The following is a 27,442-nucleotide window of genomic DNA, read 5'->3' as shown; positions in this document are numbered from 1 at the left end:
GGGAAAGGAGGTCCGCGCGGTGAGTGCGGCGCGTTGTCTCCCCTCGCACACCCCTTCTGCACCCCCCGCCCCCGCCGCTCGTGGTCCGCGCCGCCCCCACAACCCCCCGCGCGCGCTAAGCTGTATCCCTTTGCCTGGTGGAGGCCGAGCGGAGCGGTGCCGCCTGCGGCCTGCCCGGGGCCCAGCGCTGCCGGTGAGTGCAGCCCCCCTCACCGGCCCGCCGGGCAGGCTCCCCGCTCTCTGGGGCCCTTCAGCCCCACACCCTCTTCCTCCGTGAGCCTTGCTAGTGGGAGTTTCGGGGGACTCTAGGAGATGCCTTGCTCCTCTCACAGCCCCGGGGTGGGAGATTGTGGGAGCCCCTCGTGATCTGCGGGGCCCTTTCCTGCTCGGGGGCCAGGAGGACGCCTTGTGGGGGCTTCCCACGATCCGTGGGGTCCATTCGCTCACAGCCCTCAGGAAGGGGCAATTCGCCTGTCCCCCCTGAGGTCCCTTCCTGCTCACGGGCTGTGGAAGGAGAACGTGTGGCTCCCTCGCAATGGCGGGAACGGGGAGCTCTGGCGGTCTGTCACTATACGTCGTTACTTCCCCTGTTACAGTCAGGGAGGGAGGTTGTGGGGTTCCTCCATTGCCTGTGTGGTCCCTTTTTCATAGCCTGAGTAGTGGGGGTGGATCCCCCCCATTATCTGTAGGGTCCCATGGTACCCTGAGTCCTGAGGGAGGGGGCTTTGGGTGCTTTTGGTCTTCGGGGTTACTTGTACCCGCTCAAGGTCTTGGGGATTAGTGGGGTGACATCCCTACCATGCTCCCCACAATCTCTTATTTCGGTTTCCTCTTAATGGGTCTGGGAAGGGGGATGTGGGAGTCCCTCCCCACCTCTCCATCCCCTGTGGGGTCTCTTCTCCCCTCACACCCCAAGAAAGGAGGATGTGGGGGGTGCCTTATTTGGGAGATCCCTTTTCTTCTCCTGGGCCCAGGGAAGGGTGTTGTGGGGTTGCTTCTCTTTCGCAGGCTCTAGGGAGGTGGTTGCAGGAGCACCTAGTTACTGGTGTAAGGGCTGATGCTGGAGGTCTCCGTAAATCTTTGTACCTTTCCACGGATTATGGGGAGTGGGTTCTCTCTCTGTTGGGGTGCTGGTGTTGGGATATCCCTGATGCATGAAGCCTCGCCTCTTCAAGCTTGGAGGGGATTAGGGTGGTTTCTGCCTTAGTAGGGAGGGGAGTTAAGAGGAGCCCCCTGTTCCTGTAGCTCTGGGCGCCATGGGGGTCTGCTCTTCTCCCTGTTGTTCATCTTGGCAATGGTTTCTTGTTGAGTCACCTGCTGCAAAGGGAAATTAGAACTGCTGCACTGTCCTGGCACAGAGCAACTGACAACCCTCTGTAACTGAAGCAGTGGCATGATCCAGCCCATGGCCCTGCACTCTTAGCTGCTTCTCCAAACTTGTTTTGGAGCTGGGAGCCCTGTAATGTCTGGTCTCCTCCATTGACCTGTCTTTGCTCTCTTGGTACACCTGGACCCTGCTTATCTCGCCTTTCCCCCTCTGTGTGCTGGTGTTCCCAGCCCCTCTGTAACCTTGGTGGTGCCTCCAGCAGCCCGTTCTGCTCTTTCTGCTTTTCCTTTTTCTTCCAATGACAGCTCGGTCAGGAGGTATCTATTTCAAAACTATTTGGGGAATGGGAGGAGTGGTTGTGTGAAGGCTGCTGATGTGCTCTCTCAGGGGTTGTGAAGGATTACAGCAGCAGCTGAAGTTGCTGAGGCTGCTACAGTCTTATCATTCCTACTTCCCTGCTGGTGTTCACTGAAATCAATATGGATTTGTTTTTTCAAGTCTAGATCATTGAAGTTTTGGAATTGATTGTAATCTGATGTTCACAATCCTGTCATGCTCAGTGTGGAGGAGAAAATAAATTTGGCGGTATAGCTGTAATTCTTTCCTCTCCTTTTCTAGGTGTGCCCTCTTTCTCCCTGACCTTGCCAGGTATGCCTTTTTTTTTTCTCTTCATCTAAGCTACTTTGCTTTTTCTTGTGATGGTGATTTCTGTCCTGTCTTTCCCTGCTGGTGATTTCTCATGTCCTTGATTATCTCTTCATTTGTACTCGGCAGCATTGTTGCTTGGAGCAAAGAGTTGCATTTTTAGGTGATCGAGATTGAGGGTGGTGGTTGTTTCCCTGGCTAAAGGCTAGCGTGGAGCTTTATATTATAGCAAAGGTGATAGCAGCTCGTCTCCTGACCCTGTGCTGCTGCATTGGACCGCTGTTTCTGCTGCTCGTGAGTTGGGGGAGAGCCAATTTAGGGAACGAAACTAGAAGAGCAATACTACAGAAGCATTAATATTTTCTTTTGCTTTAGCTGCAAAGCATTTGCATTTTCTTTTGCTTTAGTGTTGAGGAAGGGGTGGATTAGCTCCTTTCAGTTGCAAGAAGCCATCAGACCCTCTGGTGTGAAACAAGTCTTGTTGCTTTTAACTGAATCACCAAAAATAAAAAGCAGGAGGCAGTGCAGGGATGATGCTTGTCTTTCCTTTGCTGTAGAGCTTGTAGGTATGAAGCAGCTGTCTTAACTGGTGCCTGAATGCGTAGCTGAAATGGCTCTTGCTTTTGTGCAGGACTGCGGTAGTAGCGGTTTTAAGAAGAGGAGAAGCGTTTCACAGGCAGTATGGATGTCTAGTGTGATGTAGCCGAGGTGCAGGTCTGAGGCTGTAGAAAGGAACAAACTGGTGCCTATGGACCTTCTTGCTCCTCTGTCTGCTCTCTCTGACTTCAAATGGGCCATTTCTAGGGTTTTTGGTATTTATATTTTTTTGACTGCTGCTGGGATGAGTGTTCAGGAGTTTCTAATGGAGAGGGTGTGACATGTGATAGCACAAGAGCACTAAATATATAACCATGGTGGCCCTGTCGGAATCACCTGTGCCAGGGCATGTAACCAGATATGCCGATGGAGGGTTGGGATAGAATCTCCTGTAGTTAGAACTTGTCAGTGCTGGGCTGGGGGATGAGCAACTGGTGTTGGCTTGATTGCTGCTTGGATTTACAGAAATCAGGACTTTTCCTGCGTAGCCTTTGGGGCTGCATCTGTGGGGTGGTTTTGGGGTGAAACCACAGCAAGCTGCCTTATGTGTACATCATCCCATGTCCCTTGGTGCCACCTGATGCCCATTTTTGATGTCTTTTTCTGAAGAAGGCAGTTGAACTGTGACTATTGTCTTGCCCTCTTTGTTACAGCTTGCAGAAAGCTGTCACATCCCTCCAGAGATCAGTGACAGATGACATCTGCTGCGCTCGCTCATCTAAAGAGACTCTTCAAGGCTATCAGAAATATTTTGTCACATCAAACTTAAATTATTTCTGGGAGAGCTGATTTCAAACTGTGGTGTTACCTGACTTGCTGTGCCTTGTTGGGAGCTGACTGGTCAGCCTGGCACATGAGATTAAAATCGCAGTTCAGTTCCAGTGCAAGAAATTGTGTAGGGCTTGATGGAATTTAGGTCTCTGGGAAGCTGTGACAGACATACTTATAACCTGACTGCACCCACCCCTTTATTTTGTAGGCCTCTCTGTTCAGAAGAAATGTAACTTTCTTATGGATAGAAAAAGAGTGGCTTTCATTAAACCAATAAATGGAGTTGACTTAACTTTCTTTTTTTTGGCTACAGCATTATGGTGATGTATGCTTTTGTTTTACTGACTTTCTAAAAAGTTGCTAGGCTTAAAGGGATAATGCAGCCAAATAGCTGAAGTCCAAAGCTTATTTTGGATTTACAGAACAACAACAGAGGCCGTTTCATTGCCTATTTTTAACATTACACATTTCCCTGCAGTGCTGGAAGTACACCACAGCTTTGTTCTGGCTTGAAATACCTAGGACATGGTGACAAGACAACACCAAGCACAAAGTTCTGAAGCTGTAGCTATTGATTCAAAATCCTTTCAGGTTTTTTAAAGCCTTTTTTAGTGGTCTGTGGAGGCCTAAATACTGACCTGTGATTTTTATTTTTTTTTTGCTACTTGGGAGTATTTTATTATTTGGCATCAATAAAGATTAATATCATTTGCCTTTTCAGTGGTTTCATGCTTTGTAAAACCCCTGATAAATTATCTGCACTATCACTGGAAAAGCAAAATTGTCCTGGGTACACAGGAGCCAATCTCTGGAGTGTGCAGTAAGAGCTTTTATAAAGTTTGCTGCCTCTGTCTCAAAGCATTAATTTATCTTTGTGCTAAAAAAAGCTCATTAAAATGAAAACCTGCTTCACTTCTGAGAAATGTTATTAGGTCGTGGATGAATGTGGTCTCGAGTGGTTTGAGCGGGAGACCCAAGGGTTCATGTTGCATTACTTTGCTTTAAGTGCAGAGTGCACCTCTAGTTTCTGTGCTGCGTTTTTTGCCAGTGGAGAGTGTTCATAAAACTACAGTGTGTTCTTTCAATTGTAAAACTTTGAGGAGTTGAAGCACTGAAACAATTGCACAGATGGTGGTTTTGTGTGGTGGTAAATCTTAGCTGCTCCAGACTGGACTGTGAGCAGTGTGAGTCAGTTTAAATTTCTTCCAGAACCTCTGAAGAGGTGAATTTCTCCCTCCAGACTTGGTGACATTAGGTGTACTCCCTTTGCTTGTCGTACTGTGATTTAGCAGACTTGGCTGAAGGAGGAGTGTGAGCTTGTGTCTTGTCTGGAGTAAATTTATACGCTGGGAGAACTGGTAGTGCTGTGGTATTAATGGTCTGCAGCTCTCTCCTGTCATGAGGCTGTCTGCACCAGCTCAGGTGATGGTTTGTGTGGTTAAAAGCTTCATATATGTTTCTTCCCATGTTCTTCTGGGAAAACTTAACGGACACAGAGTAGAAATGTCTTTTTTTTATTTTCAATTTTTGCTTGTTTCTAAACTTCCTCAAAAATCTGGTCTTTATTATAAGGTTTGGCTCATTGTGGAAACAAGTAGGTGCTGCAAGTGTCTTGGACTTGTGTTTGGAAAATGATATTAACACTTGTTGTGATAAATTCCCTTTAAGATTTTCCCTGGTAATAATCATTGTAAAAACAACACTTGAGTTCCTGTGAGCCAGATTTGATGGGGAACATTTGTGGTCACTTTGGCTTGGAGGTTTGTGTTACTTCCTTGCAGAAACAGCCCTCTTAGGTGTAATGTTAAATTGATGACACAGGAAGCTGTCTTATTGGGTTTTTGTAGGTGTAGCCTCTGTGTAAGTTGAATTCTTCTGCAAGCTTTCACATGTTGTATTGATGCTTTTTCTGAAAAATTGGTAGGCTGAGTACTGGTGTTAGTGTTTTATTTCTGCCTTATTTTATGCAATGTTCTACAGATTGCTGACTTGTAGAAATAACTGCAGTCATGTGAATTCATTATTTGACATTATAATTGTTATATTATATTTTCAGAATTATTTAAAAGTATTTGCTGTTGGTGTTTAGTTACCTGAAACTGGGGGACCTGAGCGCCAGCTGACAGTGTTGATATGGCAGGTTGGGATCTTCTCTGTTTGATTCCCTGTTGTGATGGGGTGGATCCTTTTGGATACTTAATTTTTATTGCTTGTTATTTAAAATTAAAAGTAAGTGGTTGTCTGTGGTGTTGGTTCATGAAGATAATGTAGTTCTGGGGGGTTAACCAGCTGTAAGTTTCATTAAATGTATTTGAGGGGGAATTAACTATATGATAATACATTCAGCTCTTGTCATTCTATGTCCTTGGTGACTAGCTGCTGCATCTCTACAACTTGAAACTTTCTCTAATTTTATCTTTTTTTCTTAATGCTATCATAGGAGCTAAAAAAGTAAGTACTCTCTAGTTGTCATGTGGGTTTTGCACTTTCTGGAAGATCAAGGGAATATAGGCATGGATCTGATACTTCTCACTAGACAGATTATTGTACAGTTCTCTGATTTCTACTGGAAATAAGTGTACCTTTACAGATTTGTTTATTAACGTCAGCTGTGTCTCATTTTGATTTGAGACAGTTCTTTGAGAGACACTTGGTAATTGGAGTACTCAATAATCCACCTCACCCTTGAGATGAGTGATGTGGGGGCTGCAACTCCAGTAGCTTGAAGCTGTTTGCTTAAGGACTTGAGCAAAATCACCTATAATTAAAAATACTAAACTCCAGTTATTAGTTTTATTTTTGTCAGATGGTCATACTCTTTCTGTATGAAATGTTAATGGCTGTGTAATGCAAATTAAGTATTTAAAGCTATATTGAGTCATGTCTGGGTTTCTCATTACACCCACTAGAGATTCTTCCTGAAATACTTTTGTTATAACCTCTGAATACAACACCTGTGTTGGGTTAATGAAGTATTCTCAATGAAGGATCTCTTTGAAGGCTGTGATTTTTTCTTGGGATAACTCGAATGTGAATGTAGAGCCAAGCAGAGCATGTCAGGCAAACGGAGAAATCTGATGGTTAAGGACTCCTAAACAGAACAACCTAAGTAACCTACAAATTCAGACTTACTATCCTGCCTATGTAGTTTCAGTTGTGCATTTTATTTTTCCCCTAGATTTTGTGCTGGCAGGTTACTCCACTAGATCCGGATGGCTGCTGTTCTAGAATGTGTGCACTGCAAAGCGGGGCCTTTGTGCACAACATTTTTTTTATTTGCATCATTTAATCCTTTTCCAGTCTGCTGAATGACTGAAATACAGATACTGCTCTAGCAGACATTGCCTCCTCTTGATGCTACCCTCCAAGAATCCCATTGAAATTGGCATCTCCTGTAAAGATTATTTTTTAAGGGGGATGCTGTTTCCTACTTAAGAAATATAAAAATATCTAAAATTATTTGTCCAGCAGTTGAGATGATCAGGAGTATAGGGCTGCCTCAATGTTGGGGTTTTTTTAACAGCAGGAGTGTATCCTTGTACTTGAAAATAACATGTGTAGGCTCTTTGGAGGCATGTTTTCTGTTTGCATGATGTATGTGATGTCATTTTTCACTGCTTGATGATAGTACTGTGGAAGCTGTAGTAGCAGAGCTTATCCTGACTTGCAAACCTGCATTACCGCTTGCTCATAGCATTGCTCCTACCATGCAATGCATGTGCTTCCAGTGTGGGTGTTTTTGATGTTGATGGTAACAAGTAGGATAATGTTTATTGAAAGCGCTGGTTTGTTTCTAGTTGTCTGTAGTAAGAAGTGGGCTTTTTCTCTATTAACTGGTGTACAATGCAAGAGAATAGTGTAAAGTAAAATAAATACTTGAAAGTAAGTTTCAATTTAGATATTTTCACATGTTTTTAGCTGTATCACAGTGCTTTCAGCAGCTATTGGAGGAGCATTCTCACAACTCAGTAAGAAAAAGATCTGTCTTTGCTTTCCCTAGTAGTTGTTACAATTGAAATACGTTATGACATTAATATTTTAAACTATAGAAATTAAAATTGAAAGTTTAAAAAAGCAAGTGTTTAGTTGTAATAGGTTTGTTTTTACTGGTCTGTCAAGCCCCCAGATTTGAGGCTTGTAAATTGTTCCAGGAACTGTTTGAACTGCAAATTGTTGACTGAAGTCTGGAGGATACTTCAGCTGTATGTGTTTTATTTGGCAACCTGTCACAGATAAATTTGTACCTATAAAACATGCAACTGCCAGTAGCTAAACAGAGACCTGGCTTACAGATACTTCATTTTGGGCTTTTTTTTTTACTCTAAGGATCTGACTTTGTAGTGTTTGGCAGTGAGTTACCTACTCGTTAGATGTTTGAGCAGTGCAGTAAATTCTGTACTTGGAAAGGTATTTCCTGTACCAATTAAAATAAGTCTACATGTACTAGGATTATTTTGTTCTGTGGTAAAGTATGACTAAGGAAAACACAGAGTAGATGTAATGGTTTTCATTTCAGTAGATCTTTTTGGTAAACTAAGCTATTTGTGAGATCTTCAGTGATTCATTAGTTTTAATTTGCAAGTAACTGGGGTTTTAAACCAAAACTTGAGTCATAGCTTTTCAGTCAGCTCCCTCTGCTGACTTCTGGTAGCAGAACACAGATAGGTGTAAGCAATGACCTCTAAAGATACTGAAAAATTGGGGCATCTTTCTTTAGCCTGTCTTCCCAAAACCATACCTAGTTGAGAATACCTAACAAGTAATTAAGGACTTACCTACTAACATGGAAGAATATTGTATACGTTACCAGGGATTTGAACAAAGCCTTGTAGGTTTTTTCTGCCAGTTGTCTTCAAAAGTGAAATTTAAAGTGCTTTCAGCCAGTGCCTTTATATTTAAATAGTAACATACAGAATACTTGTCAGAGCAGCAGAAGTATTTTAGGAGGAATGTTGTTTTGACTTCAGAAACTAGACATGTTTAGGCAGTTTAATCTTTGAATTAAAATCGGTAACAAAGGAAAAATCGAATAAAAATGCTTAGGCTCTTTGACATGAATAATAATGGTATGATAGCTTTTGACACTCTTGTATTAAGAAATTACCGAAGTCTGATGCATGCCCTTGCTTTATTTAGTTTTCTTGCAACTACTTCATTGTTGTGCTTATCTTTTAATGCTGCCACTCTTTGGAAGATGAGGACAAGGAAGCCTCCCTGCCCAGTAGAAAAAGTGTGGGTAGACAAGCACAAATATGATGAAGCAGAGAGACTGCATTACGAAAGAGAAGCGATGCTAGCTGCTGCAGCCCCAGAGGAGTGCCAGGAGGTAGAGGCTGTAAATGGAGTCTGCAATGATGACTCAGTTGAAAGCGAATTCAAGGGAGACCTGAAGAGAGCAAGGAATGGAAAGAAGCAAAGGAAACGGAAGCGTTCTCCAAAACCCAAAAACGTGGCCTCCAAGTTAGACTCTATTCTGACTGGGTTGTTAGCTGACAATGTGTGGTTTGACAAGCCTTTCTATGATCGCGCTGAGAACATGTACAGGAAAAGACTAGTGGATTGTCAGAACCAGGAAGCACCAGAACCTGAACTAACTGCTGAGCAGTCCCCTTTAGTGGCCAGGTCAAAAGCTGTCCAAGACATTCCTAAGCCAAGGATGCTTTCAGCAGTCCTGTCCTGCTCCCATGGTAGTCTGTCTGCATGTCACCATGTTGTTCAGGATGTCTGGGTCAACAAGTTTGACTTTGATAAGGCTGAGGAGGTGTTTATTGAAAAATCTCAGTTCTTTGTTCCTCCAAATGTCCTAACCATCCCGTCTGTGTGGTCAAATGCTGGCAATGTTGGGCTGAGAACGCCGGATGAGGGTTATGTTACAGCCCTGCCTACACCTGCTACACCAAGCTTGGCTCCAGATGTTGTTGCTGCTTCTGCTGCTTCCTCTGTTACCAGTTTGCCTGGTTCTGTACACCAGACGGTAAATGGTAAGCCACAGATTTCCAGCTTGCAGGCGCTCATGTCAGAGGTGTGGTTAGAGAAACCTCTCTATGATGATGCTGAGAAGAGCTTCTACGAGAACATGTTTGATGGTCATCCGTCAGGCAAAGTCAAACAGCAGCAGCGTGGATGCCCCGGAGCATTGAAGAACCACCATGAGGACAGGAACGACAGCGCTGGAAAGGAAACAGGCGTGAAACATCTGGAGACCACCACCAACTCTCTGCTTTCCAGTGATGCTGAGCAACCTTCACCTACCTGCTTTTTTCTGCATGAGGGCAGCGAAACTGTGTGGCTTAATAAGCTGGCATATGACAGTGCTGAGACACGATACTATGCAGCCGAGGCTCTGAAAACGTCAAGAACAGGAGACAGTACGGGGATGCAGGAATCTGCAGTAGTAACTCCCTCTCAGCCAGCTGCTTATGCTTCAAGCGTACCTGCACCAGAAACGAAGTAGGAGAAGTTTATTCTGGGGTAACACTCACACATGCAAAACTGCTGGGTCAGGACTGAGCTGAAAGAATTTGCATGTGTAGAAGACAGGAGTCTTCTGTATTTGCAGGACCGAGCATGCATGTCGCTGTAGGGAGATGCTGCTCCTGAGCCAGAGAGCCTGTTTGTGGGCAGGGTAACTGGGGGTGGGGGGGGTGGGGGGGGTGGGCCGCGTGGGGCGGGACACACAAACACGAAGACATGGGACTTCTTCCAGGAACCCCTTTCTCCCGATGAATGTTGGTGGCTAAAGGGTAGTATTTGTGTGGTGCCAGAAGTTAAGCATTTAAAGTCAGGGCTGGTAAGTGAGCTAAGGTTTGATTCCCTCTTTGTATGTGGGGGAACTCAGGGCTGTGGCCCTCTTGGTATTCCTATTGCCTACAAAAGGTCATAAAAGTGAGAAGTTGGAGAGAGTAGTCATGAGATTTAAACAGGCCTGCTGAGACAGCAGAAGGTGTGGTGTTTCATCTTTGAATTTGAGAAGTAAAATTGATGGCTGTTTGCTGTGTATTTCTGTTAAAATGCCACAAGATCCTTCAGAAAAGCAGTTATCCCCAGTTCTCCTGCACAGCACATAGGCTAGTCATTGGGCTTCACACAGGCAGTGACTACCTTTGAGCATCACTACCAAATTCCACCTTGCAAAGAAGGCTTGGGGATGATGACGAATTACAATTTAGGGCATTGGTCTGGTGGGCGCATGTGCTATATTTGCTTCACTGGAGGGGGGAAGGTTATTAGACTATTCTGCCTGGAAGCTGCTGTTAATTTTGGGACAGGGCTGGCTGGATTACAGCTTGTTTGATGTGCATATAAGTAGCTGGGTAGGAAGAGTTCATTCTCAAATTGTAGATTATTTTTGTAGTTGTAACTTGCAGTTATAAATCAGTTTGAAGCCAGAAACATTTAAAGACTTCCTTTTAAAGTCCTGAATGATGTGCGGTATGAGATAATGCTTTCTGTGTTAAATATATGCTTTTGTGTATGACTGGATGAACCCCGAAGTCTGCTGCATGGAGGTCTGTACTGCCCTGGGATCCTGTCCGGAGGACAGTGCTTAGAAGTTATCTTGCAGTGCTAAGGTAGAGACTGATGTTCTTGGGGGGGGGAAAAAGGATTTTGGAGCATTAGGTCTTATTTCTGACACTTCCGATCATTGAGGTTTTTTTAGCACTTGTTGTAAAGGTTTTAAGATCTTTACATCAATGATACAGGGGATTAGAGACAAGCTTTAGAGCATATGTGCCTTTCATCCTGTCCTGTCTGGGATAATTTTCTCTTTACTTGGACAGAACTAGATGTTTGGTCATGCCTTTCACCCTTCCCCAGGGAAGTGCATGTGTTGTTGTAAAATAGATGGCATGTTTGTGTGTAACCAGGGTTCTTTGTTAATAGTACTGGTTGGCAGGTCAAGCGGGGTCTTGGAGGTTTGAGTGCTGATGAGAATGGCTTCTGTGTAGAGGAGCTGTGTGGTATGGTGGCCTCTGGCCTCTTCTGAATGAGTAGATGAGAAGGGTGCTTGTTTTACAAGACTCATCTGTTGGCTTTTGTGGAAGTACTGGAGAGCTGGTGGGGGTTGAGCTGACGGGTTTGTTTGCAGGTTGCTTTTAGTTGCTGTCTGCATTGTGTGGTGGAACCTGGTAATGGTGTGGTTTCATTGTGGTGCTCTGTCCCTGTTCTCACCTTCTCCAGCTGATGTTGGCTCTGTGGCTGTCCCCTGGTTTGAAATAAGGGCACATCTTCTCTTACTGTTGCAAGGGCTCAGTCGTTTGCTTTCAAGTTAAGAAATTAACCTGTGGAAGCTGCTGCACTGAAGAAAAAATAACACTATTTCACAGCAGTTTTAGGATGCTTTATGCTGTTCCTCCATGTAGCGGCATGTGCATATCCCTTGCAAATGTTGCATTCCTGATTATTTTAATTTCCAAACAGTTGCAGCAGCTTCCAAAAGGGCAGCACATGTGGGTTACCTGTGGTACTGTTGTAAATTGTGTATATGTCTGGACTCTGGAGGCCAGTTGCTGTCAGTGTCAGGTGGTGTGCTGGGTTGTTCTTTACAGGAAGATTCAGTAGTGCACCCTAATGAAACATGGTGTGACCTGTTAGAGACATGTACTAGTCTAAGACAGCCAACAGTTGCTGTCAATGCAGTTGAATTGTTTTCAAGGAAGACTGAAATGTGTTTTAAATTTTGTGAGCTAGTGTCAGGAGTTGCCTGTCACGTACAGAGTGCTCTCTTGTTGGCACACTGTAGTGTGGCACATGATGCTTGGAGCTGTGTATTCTTCAATCTTTGGTTTCACAGTCACCAGGTGTCTTAAGAATTAAAAGCATTATTTCCTTTTTGTTTCTCGTGTACAAGACATCTTTCTTAGCAGCAGATTCCCATGTGTCTAGCATGATCTAGAAAATCCTGCTCTGAAAGTGCTTTTGTGGAAGAAGGTACAGATCAGCTAATTCATTCTGTCCCCACTTGGTGTCCTGTTGCTAAATGCAGGTCAGGCCAGGCAGACAGGTGGGTAATTAGGCTGCCCTGCTTTCTTAATAGGATCCTGTTCACTTAAAGCTTTCCACTGGAGGGGAAATGGCCAAGCAGAGAGCTGCAGGCACAGCTCTATGGGGGAAGAAAGCTCTCTTCTGACAAGCTCATTGCAAGCTGTTAACCTTAAGTACTTCTAGGAACTCACTTTTGTGGTTTCTTTTCCTTTCTGTAGAAAAATGGCAGTTGACTACTTTATGCATGAGAAGATCTGGTTTGAGAAGTACAAGTATGATGATGCTGAGAGAAGATTCTATGAGCAGATGAACGGGCCAGTTAGCAGCTCTTCACACCAGCAGGTAACACTTGTTCTCATATGGGTTTAGTAGAGTGCTGGAGCTTTAAGAGCTAATACAAAGCAGGCAGAAGGACACAATCCACCTAGATGCGCACATCTGAATAACTTCCACTGTTGGTGCTGCTTTTTCCAAGTGTAAGTCTTGTCTTTAGAGCTCTCTAAGCCTACCCCCTAATGTCTTTTGAAAGGCAATCTTCTGTGGACTGTGAAGAATTTCTGCCACACAACCAGTGTACTGGGAGATCAGATGCCTTTGTAACAGCAGGCAAAGCAGTTACAGGTTGCCACAGTTACTCTTAATCTTTTCAGGCTGCTATGGCGGGGCACAGATGCTATCTGTGATCTAATAGGGGCACAGCTTGATCTGTAAGCCCCAAGAGCTGCAGTTCTGATGACTAAGCTGGGTGATATGCTGTGCAGAGAACTGACCTGTCCCCATTCAGCCAGGGAAGATGCTGTTTTGCTGCTGTTTTGGAGCAGCAAAACCTTCCTTGGCAAGGGATATAATTGAGTATGTATGATACAATGTTTGAAGAGAGGCAGTGTGGCTCCAAAGAGACAAGGAATTACGGTCCTCTCTTTGTACCCTCCTGAAGTATTCAGTGTGCTCCTGCAGAAGACTGCATCACAGGACTGGTGAGTTGGGGGGAGCAGGTGGAGGCGAAGCATGGGGCATGCTGCAGCAGCACAAGCTGAGTAGTTCAAGTTTAAATATTAGCCTGAAATTATTACTGTTTAAAGGTACAGAGCTATCGTAACTTCTTCCTGCTATGTAATGAGCTGTTAACTGCTTATGCGTTCGGTTGGTTATATAGAAAGCTGCTTAAGAGTTTTAAACGGCTGTCTTGCAAGTGTTTAAGGGGAAGCTTTTTGCTTAGGTAATAGCTTCTAGGCGCACACTATTCCTGCTGGCCATGCTAGCATAGTGGTGGCACAGCACCTAGGACACTTGCATAAAAATTAGAAGCTATAGATGAGCACTTGAAGTAGATGTTAAAGTGCAAATCTCTGCAGTGCTCTTAGAAGAACTGTTAAGCTATTTCATGCCACGTAATGAGCTTCCAATGAAGAAGACCTCCCTGCAAGAAGGCTCTGGTGGAGATTCAGCAGCAGTTTATCAACCACTTGCCTGCTAAGGAAAAAGATACATGCTCCTTAGAACCTTCCTGCAACCTGGAAGTGGTTTCCATCTGAATGTGTCCAGGCTGTTGCTCTTCTGTGGTTTATTTGACATGGGGGGTTGAACCTGTGGGTGGTTTCATATCTCGGATCTTGCTTTGGGGTTGCAGTCTGGAAGAGGCAAGGAGTGAACGGATCATGGAAACTGAATTTGTGCCCTAGGAAGGGAATCCTCAAATCCAGGTTGAGGCATGGCAGCAGGAGCATGGGGGTGGAAAAGCACAACCTTGTGCTGCCATATTCTGGGTCATACCTGTCTGGATGGAAGACTTCAGCTAGGGCTATCACTTCTTGCCTGAATACAGTGACAGGTAATACTATGAAAAAGAACTGCCTAATGATAGATCTGGAAGGAGTACTGAAGTGACTCCAACCCTCTGCCTGGCTGGCAGCTGTCCAAACCCTTCAGGATAATAATAGAGAACTGAAAAGCTCTTGACTGGATGATCTTCTGGACACGTGGCCTGATGTGACCAGGGACTGCAGTCCATGCTCCTTCATTTAGAACCAATCCTTCTTGCAGCTAATTTTGCAATATTTGCTGAATCATTGGAAGAAACCCTCCCCCGCTCTTGCCCCCCTCCTTTTTTTTTATTTAACTTCCCTGACCAGTTTCCAATGTTTCATATTTTTTAAAAAAAATATCTTGGCTCTTTCTGCACTGTTTGCAGGAGAACGGGGCCAGCACGATCCTACGCGACATTGCCAGAGCCAGGGAGAATATCCAGAAATCGCTGGCCGGAGTGAGTACCCAAGCTCTCACCAGCTGGCTACCTGCAACCATTTTTAGCTGTGGTGCACCTCACAGAACTCCACTGTGACCACTTCATAGATTGTGTGGCTTCTTATTTTTAAGTTAGAGGAGAAGACTAAGGTGTGCAGTGCTGTGTACCACCAGCATAGCTCCATCTCATCAAGAGCACCATTACTACTAGAGTGCATGCTGCTTACCTGCTTGATAGCCTGCAGTGCTTTTTAAAACTAACTGGATTTGGGTTAATGCTGTGCATTTCTTTTTGCTCCTGGTGGAATGTTCCACAAGTCTTATCTAACAGGTTATGTGTCACTGTTAAAATAACCTTGCTGAGTAGCGAAGCACTGAGCTGCCAGCAGGCGTGTATGTCTCTCTTGGGGTACACTGTGCTGCCACCTTCTCTTTTCTGTTTTGCTTTCAGTTAGGGTATGTGCAAAAAAATGGTATCTTCCATCTGCTGCATCTAGGAAATTCAGCTTGGCTACTAGCTCCTAAGTCTGGACCGTCCTGTACAAGTTCAGTAACATCCTTTCTGGAGGTGTTTTTGTGCTGATATGTACAAACAGCACTGTTAAAAAGTCTTAAATCTTTCAAGAGGAAGCTGAGATCTTATATTAAGTGGACTGGTGTCACGGGTGAAGAAAAGTCACTGAATATAGTCCATGTGTCTTGATTTCTTACCTCTGCAGTGGAGCTACTACATACCTTCCATCCGAGGGTATCCATCCTTTATATTGATTTGGCCTTGTAACTGCCTGTTGCGGTATTTAACACCCTCAATTTCTATTTAGAACAGTACAGTAACAGGGAGTGGAGCCTTTCTCAAGGGGAGTATTTAATACTCCTTAAAACAAGCAGAAAAGAGCCATATGTTGGGATGAACTTGAAGGAGTTTGGTTAATTGCTTTCTCCTTGGTGGTCTCCCTGTGCCTGTTGAAGTTGACACTACAAAAGCAGCTTCTGCAGCTGCTTGTGTGAGTGATCCAGAATACTCATTGCTGCACTGGAACTTGGAACTGGATGCAGGAAGAGCAGGGCAAACTTGATGAAAGGATTATTTTTTTTAGATTCAGTGATTTTGAATACAGCATGGGAATCAATGGAAAGTTGGGACATCTTAGTAATCTTAAAACCAAACAAAAACATGTTGGGAAGAAAAATACTTGAAGCTTTTCTAATGTTAGTTTCTTATTTTGGCATCAGTATTTCAGTCAACAGCTTAGGGAACATTTTCCTGAGCTGGCTCACTTAAGTTCAGATCTGAAATAATGTTTGGGCTGTCAGTACAGACTACCAACCCCTGTCAAAGACTTTTAGTTTGGACTTTAGTAAGGCAAATATGTGGGAAAATGAGCCTCCATCCAAAACAGGGTTGAAGAATGCTTTGCACAGTGTTAAATGCCTTTGGAGAGACCTTTTCAAGCTGGGCAAGGCTGCTGCTGCCTCCAGGAGCAGAGGCTGCATGTGGTGAGTAGGGACAGGAAACCTAAATACAGATCACCTGGCAGTGCTGCTGGTCTGCCCTGAAGGCATATTCTCATCTTGCAGAATGGTCTGTAGTTTGCCAAAGATGTGGAGTTTCTTGCCCTGGCCTGTTACTCCTGTTAGAGGTGCTTTCTGTCAGAAGCATGTCAATTTAGATTGTCCAGGTCCTGTAATGGGAACAACCGCGAGAACCAGCAAAGCACTAGACCAAAGCTGGAAAGAAATTTGAGAACATAAAGTCCTTTGCACCCCTGTGGCACTTGGTGGTGTTACTGCTGAATACAAAAAAATTCATCTGCTGGATTTTTGTTTCTTTGAAGAAAGCTTGGTGGGCTTGAGGATTTAAGGTCAGGATTGAGCCATAGGGCCTTAAAATTAGAATCCAGGGTGTTGCAGAAAGCAGACTGAGACTCTCCAGTGAAGTCTTGAAGGAAAAGCATTGTATTACTGCACAACTGTTTTAGGCAAAGCATTGTGCACCCTAATCTGCATTGCTGCCAGGGGCATGCCATAGTAATTTAACCTATAGCTGCTGTTCTGCTCTCAAAGTATGCAGTTGCTTGGATAAGCAGAGAACATGGCAACAGTTACCTCCTCCTTACTGTTCTGTTATCCTGTTTTACTGATCATGCCTTACCCTGCCTGATGTGATACCCCAGAGAGCTCACAGTTTCAGTTTTTCCACACGTTGCCACACCTCTGTCCTGAAACCTGAGGCGGTGAACAGCAGTTGGATCTTCTGTGTTAGCGGGTCAATTAGAAAGACTGAACTGTTGAGAAACAAGTCTGAAACATCAGCTTTTGTAGCTTGCGTTTCTGAAGGATCATAATTAATCTTGGGACAGCCATGGCATGAAGCAGGCTTGACTTTAGAACACGCTTAAACTTCAGGTTTGTGTTTCAGAAAGCCTGATTTATACTGTGATTTACAGGGCAATAGTGAAGCATGTTTTTATAGTCAGGATTTAGTTTTTCCTTTGATCTGAACATGTAGAGTTACTGTCAGGAGTCTGCAGCTGTAACAAGCAAAGAGTTGCCTCTCAAGACAGGAAGATGAAAGATTAGTGCCTGCCTTTTGCTGTGAAGTTCAGCCAAGGCTGGTTTCAGATCTGCTTCAGCTGGATAGTGTTGTTCTGAGATGTGTGAATGAGCATTAGAAGGGTTGAGGCAATGGTTTGTACCTCCTGAAGGAGGCTACAAAGCTCTGATGCTGGAAACATTTGTTTGCACATACCTTTCATCCTGCTTTGCATGGTCATCTCTGCTTTAAACAATCTCTCCAGTTGACATCTGCTTGATCGCTAATGCTTTCCTAGATATAAAGTTGTTAACATGCGCAGTACTGCGGCTTGTGGCATTGAGACCACAGGCGGTGAGAAATCTTACAGCTGGGGACCTGAGGCACAGAGGATTGACGTGTCTGAGATCGTAAGCAAGTCCAGCAGAGTGGGTGACTGAACTCTTGCTTCTTACACCCTCCCTGGGGGCTGTAATGGCAGGGATGTCACTGAGTAGCTGGCTGTCGTGAGTGTCTGAAGTTCTGTTATTCCCCTCTCTGCCCAAGCTCCCTCTTACAGAGCTGCTGTATTTGTTTCCTGTGTGTGGATTTCAAACAAGACTCCCACAAAACCTCTGATCGTGCTAAAGTGTTTGGAGACCCTAGTCATACTAAAGTGTTTGGAGACCACATTCAGAAATACGTCTGTATGTGCAGGGAACAGTTGCACTTTCTGTAGGAAACCGGCCAGGATCCATCTTGCCGGTGTTAGGCAGGGGAACTCTTCTAGTTCAGCATAATTTCCCCACAGTTCAATTTGGTTTATCTGACCATGGTTAAACTTACCATGTTTCCAGAGCCTCTAGGCAGGCAACCTGAGGGAAAAGGGTGTTCTTCAATGAAATGAAAATAAGTGCATGAAATAAGTTTAATTTTTTGGATGAAGCAGAGTTCTTTGTGAGGACTGGAAAACCTACACATCACATCTGTTACAGAGCTTGTAAAGCCTGCATGCTGTTCTTTTTAATTACTGTTATAACTTGTTAACTCAAATTAAGGGAAAAGTGTTGATACCTCCAGATACTACTTGTAGTGAGGGAAGTGCCAGCTTTCCAGCTGTTAGTTAGGCCTGAGATACCAAGGCACAAAAGCTCTTAGCTGTAGTTGTCCAGGTGGATTTCTTTCAGCTGATAGAAATCTCTCTGGCCAATTACAAGAGCTCTTCCTTTGGTACATCAGGGTGCTCACAAAGCACTCATAGCTTTATCCAAAAAGAAATGGTAACCTTTGCCAACTTTTTCTCCTTTAGTCAGTGGTAGTCTCTGATACGTAAAGTAAGTTTTAGAGAACGTCACAGAGGGCCAGATGTTGATAGTCCTTTGAGGCTGAGGCTAGATTCTGTATTCTACCCTTCATAAGCAGGAAGTCCTAGGGGTTTAATGTGCCTGGATGATTAAATCTGTATGCAGTCCTTAAGTGGTTCTGGGCTTGCTGAGTGCTGCTGCTATGCAAAATATTTTTAATAGGTTGCAGCACTGGTCAGTGTATCGCTCATGTGGGTTCAGTACAAAAACTATGGCTTAAGCTTATTAAAAATAAAGGTTTTAAGAGCTCTGTCTGTGAGACAATATGCAGGAAGTGACTGATGTTCTGGAACTCCCCACCTTTGGGATTTTGCATTACTGTCCTTGATAAAACTGACCAATGTTTGTGTTGAGCTTCCTCTTGGCACAGTTGAGTCAAGTGGAAATAGTGTTTGGTTGTGCATAGGAAAAAACACACTGTAGGTAGTGTCTTGCTTAGGTTGGTGACCACATCTCTAAAAGTTTGAAACATCCTCACCTCAGGGGAGAACCCACAGTCTCATAAAGGCAGCTTTTCATCAAATTCTGAACATGAGGCTTACCTACCTCCCAGAACTGGGAACTTGGTTCAGCGTTGTGAACGTTATGGGTTCTCAAGGGATGGCAGGTCCAGTCTACGAAGACCTTTTATCTCCTGTTTGTTTGAGCTTGGGGCAGGCAACCCTCTCTTCTTGCCAGGAAAAGATGGCTGTGCTCAGGCTCATGCTGCCCAGGGGCTGCTCGGGACTAACAAATAACTTCTGAGTTCCACAGGGTGTTGAATTAAATGCTTTGCTGTGCCATGTCTGGGAGCACTGTGAGCCCCAATCATGTTTAAACCTCCCTCTTAAACAGGTGTGAAAAATACAGCATGGATGAGCAAGTGCATCCAGGTTTAGGATGATCTTAGCATATGTAATATGCTGAATCTGTTCATCCAGGTGCACAACACTCAACTATGAATTTTGTGGGTGTGTAAGTCATAGGTGCAGCTAAGTTGATAATTAATCTTGCCATTTCTGCAGAGACCTCAGTAGCAACTTGAAACTGAGGAATCCCAGAGGTGAGATGGCTTCTCATGGAGTCATCTATATATCTGGGCTGCAGCTCCCTGCATGCCTGTGCTACCTGTACTACTCCATACTGATGGGCAGATGCATACTTAAATTCCCCACTGAGAATGCTGGCTCTTCTCTGGGCTTCATTATCTGTATTAGCAACCTTAATGTTGTCTTACCTGCCAGGCTCAATGTAAGCTGGCAAAGGAAGGGTGAAAAGGGGAAAAAAAATTGTGCATTGTAGAGCTCTGCCTCGCTGCCCAATTCCCTGGGTGCTACACAAAGTTTTACAAACAGGTACTGACAGCAATATACAGCTAGGATTGTATCCTAGTATTTTATACTACTCAAAAGAAAGCTCTGTTGAAATAATAAAATACCATTTTTTTTCCCATGCTTCTCCTTGTCAAGAACAGCTTCTTGCAGAGCAGAGTGTTAGAGTCCTCTCACCTTGCTTTTGTAAGCCATAGCTATGGCATTTTTGGGGACAATGGCCATGACTTTCTCAGACTCTTCCCCTAAATGACACAAACGTGCAAGGAAGGTTTGTCTTGAGCTGGAGGCCTCCTGCCAAGCTGTAGGTGTTTTTCCTGTGGGACTACAGGCAGGAGCAGTGCTGACGGATTCCATGTGAGGCTTCAGGATGGCAGCTGACAAGTGTAAAGGTAGATGGTACTGCCTCAATTTAATTTCTCATTTTTGAGAGGTTATTGCTAAGAGGGAAAAGAAATGCGAGGCACAGCTGGGTTCTGCGGCAAATGCTTCTACTAAAGCTGAAAGCCAGGGTTTCAAAGTGGGTTGTTCTGCAGCACTGAACAGGCTGAAGAAGGTGTAGCCATCTTACAGTGTCTTGAAAGTCCACAGCTGTGCACAGGATAGCCAGTCACCAGGGCAAGCATAGAGCCTGCTGAAATGCTTCAGCATTTGGCCTGAAAATGCGAGTAGGGCTTCAAACTGCCAAATATCTGTGGTGCTTGCTGCTTAGCTGAATCAGCAGGCTGCCTTTGGGAAAAAAACAAGCAGGTGTGTATCTCCTTGCAGGTGACACAGCTCCTGTGTTTGATCATAAGTCAAAACATGAAGTGCTTTTTCAAGGGTTGAGGATAGATATGACTGCTGCCAGAATTCCCTTCTCACTGAATTAACTTAGACCTTTGCCCTCATGGTGTAACTCGGACAGGAAGAGATCAGGCAATGAGTTCATCTGAGCTTTAATGTTTGTTCTTGGTGCGTAAGGCTAAGGGCTAGCCTGGTGTGATGAGCCCACGGTGGCTAGCAGCCTCTGTTCTTAGTTGTGCATGTGAGGATGGAAGCCCACGCAGGGGTTTCAAAGTTGTTAGTGCAGACCAGTGTTGTGTTACTTTAGGGAGAGGTGCACTAGTGGTGATTGTGGACTTGTTAAGAGTCTCGGTGACTTTGCATGTGTTTCTGTATCTGTCAGGTTTTCTCTAATGACCGGAGAACGAGCTGAGCCTGTGATGTGTGCTGCAGTAATGCATGCATCTGCTGCACCTCTGATTTTACAGATGGGGAGATGACTGAGACCATGCTCTAGACATCTCGGTCTAGTTCTGCCGCTCAGCGGTGTGCCCTTTCTGCAGGCACTGAGATGTTTAACAAGAAGATGACAGAGTTCATGGATAAATGTCTCTCTGCAGGCTTTGTTCAGTGTGTAGCTGGTATGAGGCCGTATCTTGTTGCTTGATTTTCCTGCATGTGGGTCTGCTTCCTGCACTTGAACTGCCTCTTCCAGCTTGAGTGAAATCCTTTTCTCTCTCCCAAGTCGAACCAAATGTCCCCCAAACCTTTTGCCCTTCGCAGCAGAAGACAGTTCCTCGTAGCAAAGAAGCTCCTTCTGCCCGTCACAAGAGGCAGTCAGGCCGCTCAACTGTAAGTCACCTGCGCACGGATGGAGCTGGTTGTGTGATTTGAGAGGGTGTTGTAGGGCAAGGACAGTCCTGCCTCGGAGAGATGGACCAGATTCTCCTTCCTTATGATGAGAAACATATGTCCTTTGGCACATGGTTGTAGCTTTGATATAATCCTATATAACAGGAACTTAGAGCAGGGCATTTAGGTCCCCCAGCTTGGTGTCTGGGGACTGCAGATCAGTGCTTGCCTTCCTGAGCCTGCATCTGCTGCAAAGGCTCTATCAGAGGTTGATTTCATGGTGCTTTTGATGTCTGGCCCCTGCCCCTTTTTGGATGGGTGGAGAAGGGTCTCTTTGACCTTCCTGCTAGGGTAGCTCACATGTCTTCCAGGGCCAGGCGTCTCCCAGACCTGCTGTCTGTGTGCCACATATTCTTCATCTTAACCCCTGTATTTCCCCCTCTCCATCTTAAGTGACTGCTTGGATCTCAGAAGCATGTCAACTGCAACAGAGAACTGCATTATAATTACAAGCAGGATGCACCTGAATGAGTATAATTTTCTCTATTGTTATATTCAGTTAAAAGTGACACTTGAGGTGTGAAGGCCTGTTATTTTCTTTCCCTTGGCTGATTTGAATTTACAGATAAGGGCCTGCTTAAAAAAAACCCACTCTTTTTCACTATTAAATACTTTTGAAGCTGGATCACTATAACTGCTCCCTCAGGATGTGTTACAGTAGGCTTAAACTGTTTTGCGAGGAGTTAAAGGCTGGACTGGGGAAGGTGGGGGTATGGAACTGCTGGGATCTCTTTCCAGCTTTCACAGTGACTCACTGTGTGATGTTAGGCAGGTCACTTCTGTGCTCTGTGCCTCAGTTTGTCTGTAAGAGGAGACCTGCTGCCCCACTTAAGGGCCTTAGTGTGAAATTTTCAAAACTGTGTGTTCAGTGTCAGTCTGTGATCTGAGACTGAAGAATTACTTCATCCTTTGTTCATCAGTGCCAGCTGAAATTTCTCAAGATATATTTCATGCTTCATCCTAGAGCTGCTATATTTATATTCTTTTTGTAAAGCCTTTAGAGAAAATACCCTTGTTCTTAGATTAGCTCTCAAATTTTCTTCTTCCCTGAAGGCATGACTCTGCTTTGCTTCACTGAACCACTGAGTTTGGGAGTAGGTGAACCGACTTACTTCATTCCTGTTTTTCTTGTTGCAGAGTGCAAGCACAGCCTCTTCTGGGCCTGTTGGTGACCAAAATGAACTCCTGTCCAGAATTTCTCACCTGGAGGTAGAAAATCAAAACCTTCGCAGTGGTAAGTAGGAGAATCTTCTGCAAAGAAAGCAAAACTGGATGTGGGGGTCCTGCTTCTGTGGGGTGTATCCCTTACTGGCCTTGTCTGTCACCAGGTGAGCATGTCAGTATCTTGATCAGAGCTTTGTAGGCTTCCCTCTGACTGGGGCAACTGGTGGTTTTTAAAGCCCACTTTGAGCAGAAGCAAGTTATCCTGACTTATATTCAGAGCCTACAAGATAAGGCTGTACTGTTTCCCCCCCCCACACCTTCTTGCAGTTGTTGCAGACCTTCAGATGGCCATCTTTAAGTTGGAAAGCCGCCTGAATGCTCTGGAAAAGTCATCTACCTCCCACCAGCCCTCACCAGTTCCTCCAACCCAGGTGAGCCTTGGCAAAGTGCTGTTCTTGAATGCTTCACAGTCACAAAGTGTCAGGTCATTTCAAAGGTCTTGTGGCTGTCTGAAGATGGAGAGATGCTTATAATTAGGATGAGTCTGTTGCAGGTTTTCCAGCAGTTTTGGCAGCTGCCTCATCACCTTTCCCAAAAAGTATGTATGGAGAGGAGTAGTCTGCTGTAAGACCAGCGAAGAAGCTACGTTAGAGATTTCAGCTAGGGAGAGCTGGTGCAAATCTGTTTGGAGTTTATATACGTGATTAACATGTAGTCCACAGTGCTGTGAGTTTGTTAGCAAGGCACCAGATAAAATGCCACTCTGTTATAATAGATAAGCGGAATTGGTGATGCTTATTTCTTTTTTAACAAATGTCCCCATAAGAATGTATTTAACTTAAGAGAAAGCTCTGTGGGAGCTGAATACACGGCACCAATTTGATCATTCTTGTTGTAGGTTGGAAGACATGCTACCAGTGGTGCTGGTGTCTCTGCAGTAAGCGTACAGAATGTGTAGGCCCCTCCTCATGCTAGGGCAAGATGCTTGGTTGTGTTCCTAACTGCTGTCCCACTCAGACTCTCATGGTAGAAGTACCCTGAGCACTTAGGAGGAGGATCAGCTCTTGGCTACATGGTGATTTTTGCTCTAGGGGTTAGAAGTATGGCCATGCTGGGCCAGTTCAAAGGTCCATATGGTCCAGTGTCCTGTTTTGATGGCCAATAGCTGATTCTTCACACAAATCACATGGTGTGGGCCATGTTCACTGTCTTGAGCAATGCAGACTTCTGTACCTGAGCTTCTCTTGAGTGCTGCTGTCATTCAGCTTCAAGTTAATCTTCTTCCCTTTTTCCTTAATGCAAACTTGAATGCATGTCACCCCAATGAAGAAAGTGGAACCATTCAGTGTTCCCTCCAAGAGAGTGGAGCTCCCATCTGCTTCACCAGCAAAGAAAGTTGAGCCAGCTGCTGCAGAGGACGATGACGACGATGACATTGACCTTTTTGGTAGTGATGATGAAGAGGAAGACCAAGAGGCTGCCAAAGTCCGGGAGGAGAGACTGCGTCAGTATGCAGAGAAGAAGGCCAAGAAACCGGGTCTTATTGCCAAGTCTTCTATCCTTTTGGATGTGAAGCCAGTGAGTAACTGCAGGGGGGAAGCCCCCGAGTGAGGCTGTATGTCTTGTGCTGAAGGAGGCTGTAAATCACTTGCACATCTGAGAGGGCTGATGAAGATAGGACCTGCAGGTTTCCAAACAAGGGGTCAGAGCACAGTGGGATATTGCAGCTGGGGTCTGTAGCCTTTGCGCTGCTGCCTTGCTCCTTGCACCGTAGCAAGCGTAGGCTGTTATCTGAGGTTCCCCTAGTCAGGACTAGCCCTTTAAGATGGGAAGAAACCTGTCTTTGTCAAGTTAGCATGGTAGAACAAAAACTCCAGGCTGGCTAGTGCTCATGGAGATGCCCTTTGTGAAAGTCACTTTAAAGTGAGCACTCCAAAGCAGCTGCATTGCTGCAGGAAGAATCCCCCTTGCATGCATCTGCAGTGCCTACAGGTGGAATTGAAAAAACGTGATATGCAGCATTGCTGCCATGTCAGATACAGCTTGGCGAACCCATCAGCTAATTCTGGTAAAAACTATAGACAAAAAAGGGCAGCTTGGGTCAGCTGAAATGTGCTGAGAGGTGTAGCGTTCAATTTTAAGTCACTGGATACCTCTTGGGGGCTAATGGTGGTATCTAGGAAAACTAAAGTTCATACTCCATATTTTTGCAGTGGGATGATGAGACTGATATGGCGAAGATGGAGGAGTGTGTACGGTCCATCCACATGGATGGGTTGGTGTGGGGAGCCTCCAAACTGGTCCCAGTAGGCTATGGCATTAAGAAGCTCCAAATCCAGTGTGTAGTGGAGGATGACAAAGTCGGAACAGACATCCTGGAGGAGGAGATAACCAAGTTTGAAGACTATGTAAGTCTTTCAGCAAGCTCTGTAATCCTGGGTGATGCCTGACCCACAGATTTTGGCAAACTTGAATTTTTATTTTAAAAAAAAAAACCAAACCCAAACGATAGAATTGATGGCGTCTGCCTGCTGAGACACTGGTATAGTGTATTTAAATATATTTTTTAAGGCTGGATGATGCAGCTATTTTGCAGTATTTTCTAGAGCCTTTTTGGAGGCTCTTAGTGCCCATCCAGCTCCCACAGATTATTACTTTGGATAAGCCCTGCTTTGACACTTAGCCTGTGCAGCACCAGGGTAGACACACAAATGTTTAACCTTCATGGCTGGAGGTGTCTCAATCCCTGTCCTTCTTCCATGGAAATGACAGTAGGAGCTCCAGCCCTGGGCCAGGTGATATGCAGCTCAGCAGAGCTCCTAGTCTTACTGTTGAGAGCATGGTGGGTTTTACCTTTTTTGCTTTGGCTACTCTTTTGCTTATATTTAGAGTAAATCGGGAACTTCTGCTCTTTAGCCTTAACATTGCTAGAAACTCTTTAATATGTATGTTCTTCATAGGCTAGACTGTCTAAAGACTTATGCAGTAACTAGTACAGTGCAGTTTCCTGTTGTGACTGTTTCTAGAATTATTAAAAAGGTCCTCTTACTGCAGCTGGGAAGCTGGCCTGAGACCTGGGCCATGCTTGATCTTTTTGAGCATTGCTGGTGCATGCTGTGAAGAAATCCCTGATGTGAGTGCTTGCTTTGAATATCTGGAAACACCTTGGTGACCTTCAGCTTTACTGGTTTTGTTTCAGGTGCAGAGTGTTGACATTGCTGCTTTCAACAAGATCTAGAAGTAAAACTGTATCCCCTTTGAAACTGTAACTAATAAAGATCAAGACTGGGAGTGCAAATTGGATGATGTTTGTCTCTGCCAAGTGCAACATCTCCAGAGTGATTTGTTGTGAGACTTTGGGGTATTTCCCTTCCTTGTTCCATTCATAAAAGGGGAGCAGTCTTGAGGCAGGAGTGACCTACATTTCTGGGTTGGAAAGAAGGTCCGAGGAGCATCCTGTATGAGTAGCCTGTGCTAAGGGTGGTTGCAGTCACCTTTCCCAAAAGTAGAGACTCCAGTCATTCTCTACACCCTGCACACACACCTTCCCCCCCCAAACACCCAACACGCACACAAAAAAAAAAGAAAACCCCAAAACCAAACCCCACAAATCAGGACTAATCAGCAGGAAGCATCCAGAAATTGCTGGCTTGGGACTGAATTTCTTCTGTCTCTTCCCCTTGCTGCTCTTGGTACCCTGCACAGGGTCACTTGAGCTGATCATTTGGTGTGTTAGGAGCCAGGGCCATCTGGAGCATGGCCTGTGGAAAGGGGAGGTGAGGTGGCATTTCTAACTGTAGTCACGGGGTCTGTCGCAGTGTCAGAGTCCAAGGTCCAGGCTGAAGTCATGTAGGGCCAATACAGAGCAAATGGGAAGTGCTACGGGGTTGTGCTGCAAGCACTGGATGAAGCCGCAGCAGCATCCAGCCTGGGCAGTATGCAGTAGCCAAGTGATGATGGCTGTAGTGCCAACTTTATTGGCTGTGTGCAGTGCCCCGTGCATGATGTGCAGGTGCTTTAGGAGCTTGGTGTTAAGTGGTGTCCTGCATATGCAGTGCACATGCATGTCCAGGACCTGGCTGCTCTCTGCCTGGTGTGACCCTTGGGGTTGCTGTTGGCTTGTGGAGTGCTGGGGTTGATGCACATGGTGCCACTGCTGTGCATGCTGTCCCTTGCCTTGGTGGTGGTGTAGCCAGTGTTTTGTCATGTCTGATGTGTGGCACATATCCTGTGCTTGGTGTTGGGATGCCTGTTGTGCATGGTACCCAGTGCTGGGTGTGCATACTGTGCCCCCTGTGCTGGTGTGCCTGGGACTCAGAGTGTGTGTGTGTGTGTGTTGTGCTGTGTGCTGCTGCACCCAGAGCCCTGCCTGCCTGGTGTCCTGTGTGTCTGTTGTCCCATGTGCTACCAGTCCCACATGCCTGGTGCTGGCACAGCTGGGGCCATGTGTGGCTGCTGCTGGGCACACAGGGTCCCAAAAGCATGGTCCTGGCAGACTGCCACTCCCAGTGCCGCATGTCCCGTGGGTGCTGCCACTCCATGTGCCCTGTGTACCAGCCTTGCCAAGTGCACCACGTGCCTGCTCTTCTTGGCACCACTCTCACTTCTATGGCCTGTGTCCAGGTGTTCTGGTGTGCTCCACCCCCATCCTGTGCATGTGTCCCTTAAGCCACCAGTGCCCCATGTGTCCAGTGCTGAGGATGCTGGGTGTCCTGAATGTCCTGTGTCCTCTGTACCTGGGACTGCCTGGTGTCCTGGGTACCCAGAGTACCTGCTGTTGTGGGTCCTGGCACAGCTGGGGCTGGGTGTGCAGCGTCCCACACGCCTGCTCCTGTGTGCTGCCATC

The 27,442-nt window shown here is 45.3% G+C and overlaps 1 protein-coding gene across 7 annotated transcripts; it reads left to right on the top strand.

The window, feature by feature from the left end:
* On the top strand, positions 1-25,894 carry EEF1D (eukaryotic translation elongation factor 1 delta). Of its 7 annotated transcripts, XM_055800791.1 has the most exons (10): positions 73-193; positions 1,946-1,975; positions 12,544-12,667; positions 14,517-14,588; positions 21,304-21,372; positions 22,570-22,666; positions 22,924-23,027; positions 23,926-24,174; positions 24,810-25,004; positions 25,796-25,894. In XM_055800791.1, exons 3-10 carry the CDS (start codon positions 12,548-12,550, stop codon positions 25,832-25,834), a joined length of 945 nt encoding a protein of 314 aa, XP_055656766.1. In that variant the 5' UTR covers positions 73-193; positions 1,946-1,975; positions 12,544-12,547; the 3' UTR covers positions 25,835-25,894. The 7 variants fall into 7 exon arrangements, with proteins under 7 accessions (XP_055656771.1, XP_055656768.1, XP_013153371.1 ...); XM_055800793.1 differs by lacking the exon at positions 1,946-1,975 and having other exon boundaries at positions 40-193; XM_013297917.3 differs by lacking the exons at positions 1,946-1,975; positions 21,304-21,372 and having other exon boundaries at positions 41-193.
* The last annotated feature ends 1,548 nt before the right edge of the window (positions 25,895-27,442 follow it).

The sequence above is a fragment of the Falco peregrinus genome, chromosome 3 (genome assembly GCF_023634155.1).
Source record: "Falco peregrinus isolate bFalPer1 chromosome 3, bFalPer1.pri, whole genome shotgun sequence".
NCBI lineage: Eukaryota > Metazoa > Chordata > Aves > Falconiformes > Falconidae > Falco > Falco peregrinus.
The sequence above is the reverse complement of the archived record's forward strand: the minus strand, read 5'-3'. Positions and strand labels throughout refer to the sequence as shown.

What these genes read in the sequence shown, in the direction of transcription:
- EEF1D (XM_055800793.1), top strand. Translation starts at nt 12,548, where the DNA reads ATGGCAGTTGACTACTTTATGCATGAGAAGATCTGGTTTGAGAAGTAC. An exon ending in TCCAGAAATCGCTGGCCGGA is followed by an intron (nt 14,589 to 21,303) that starts GTGAGTACCCAA and finishes TGCCCTTCGCAG; the next exon opens with CAGAAGACAGTTCCTCGTAG. An exon ending in TAACCAAGTTTGAAGACTAT is followed by an intron (nt 25,005 to 25,795) that starts GTAAGTCTTTCA and finishes GTTTTGTTTCAG; the next exon opens with GTGCAGAGTGTTGACATTGC.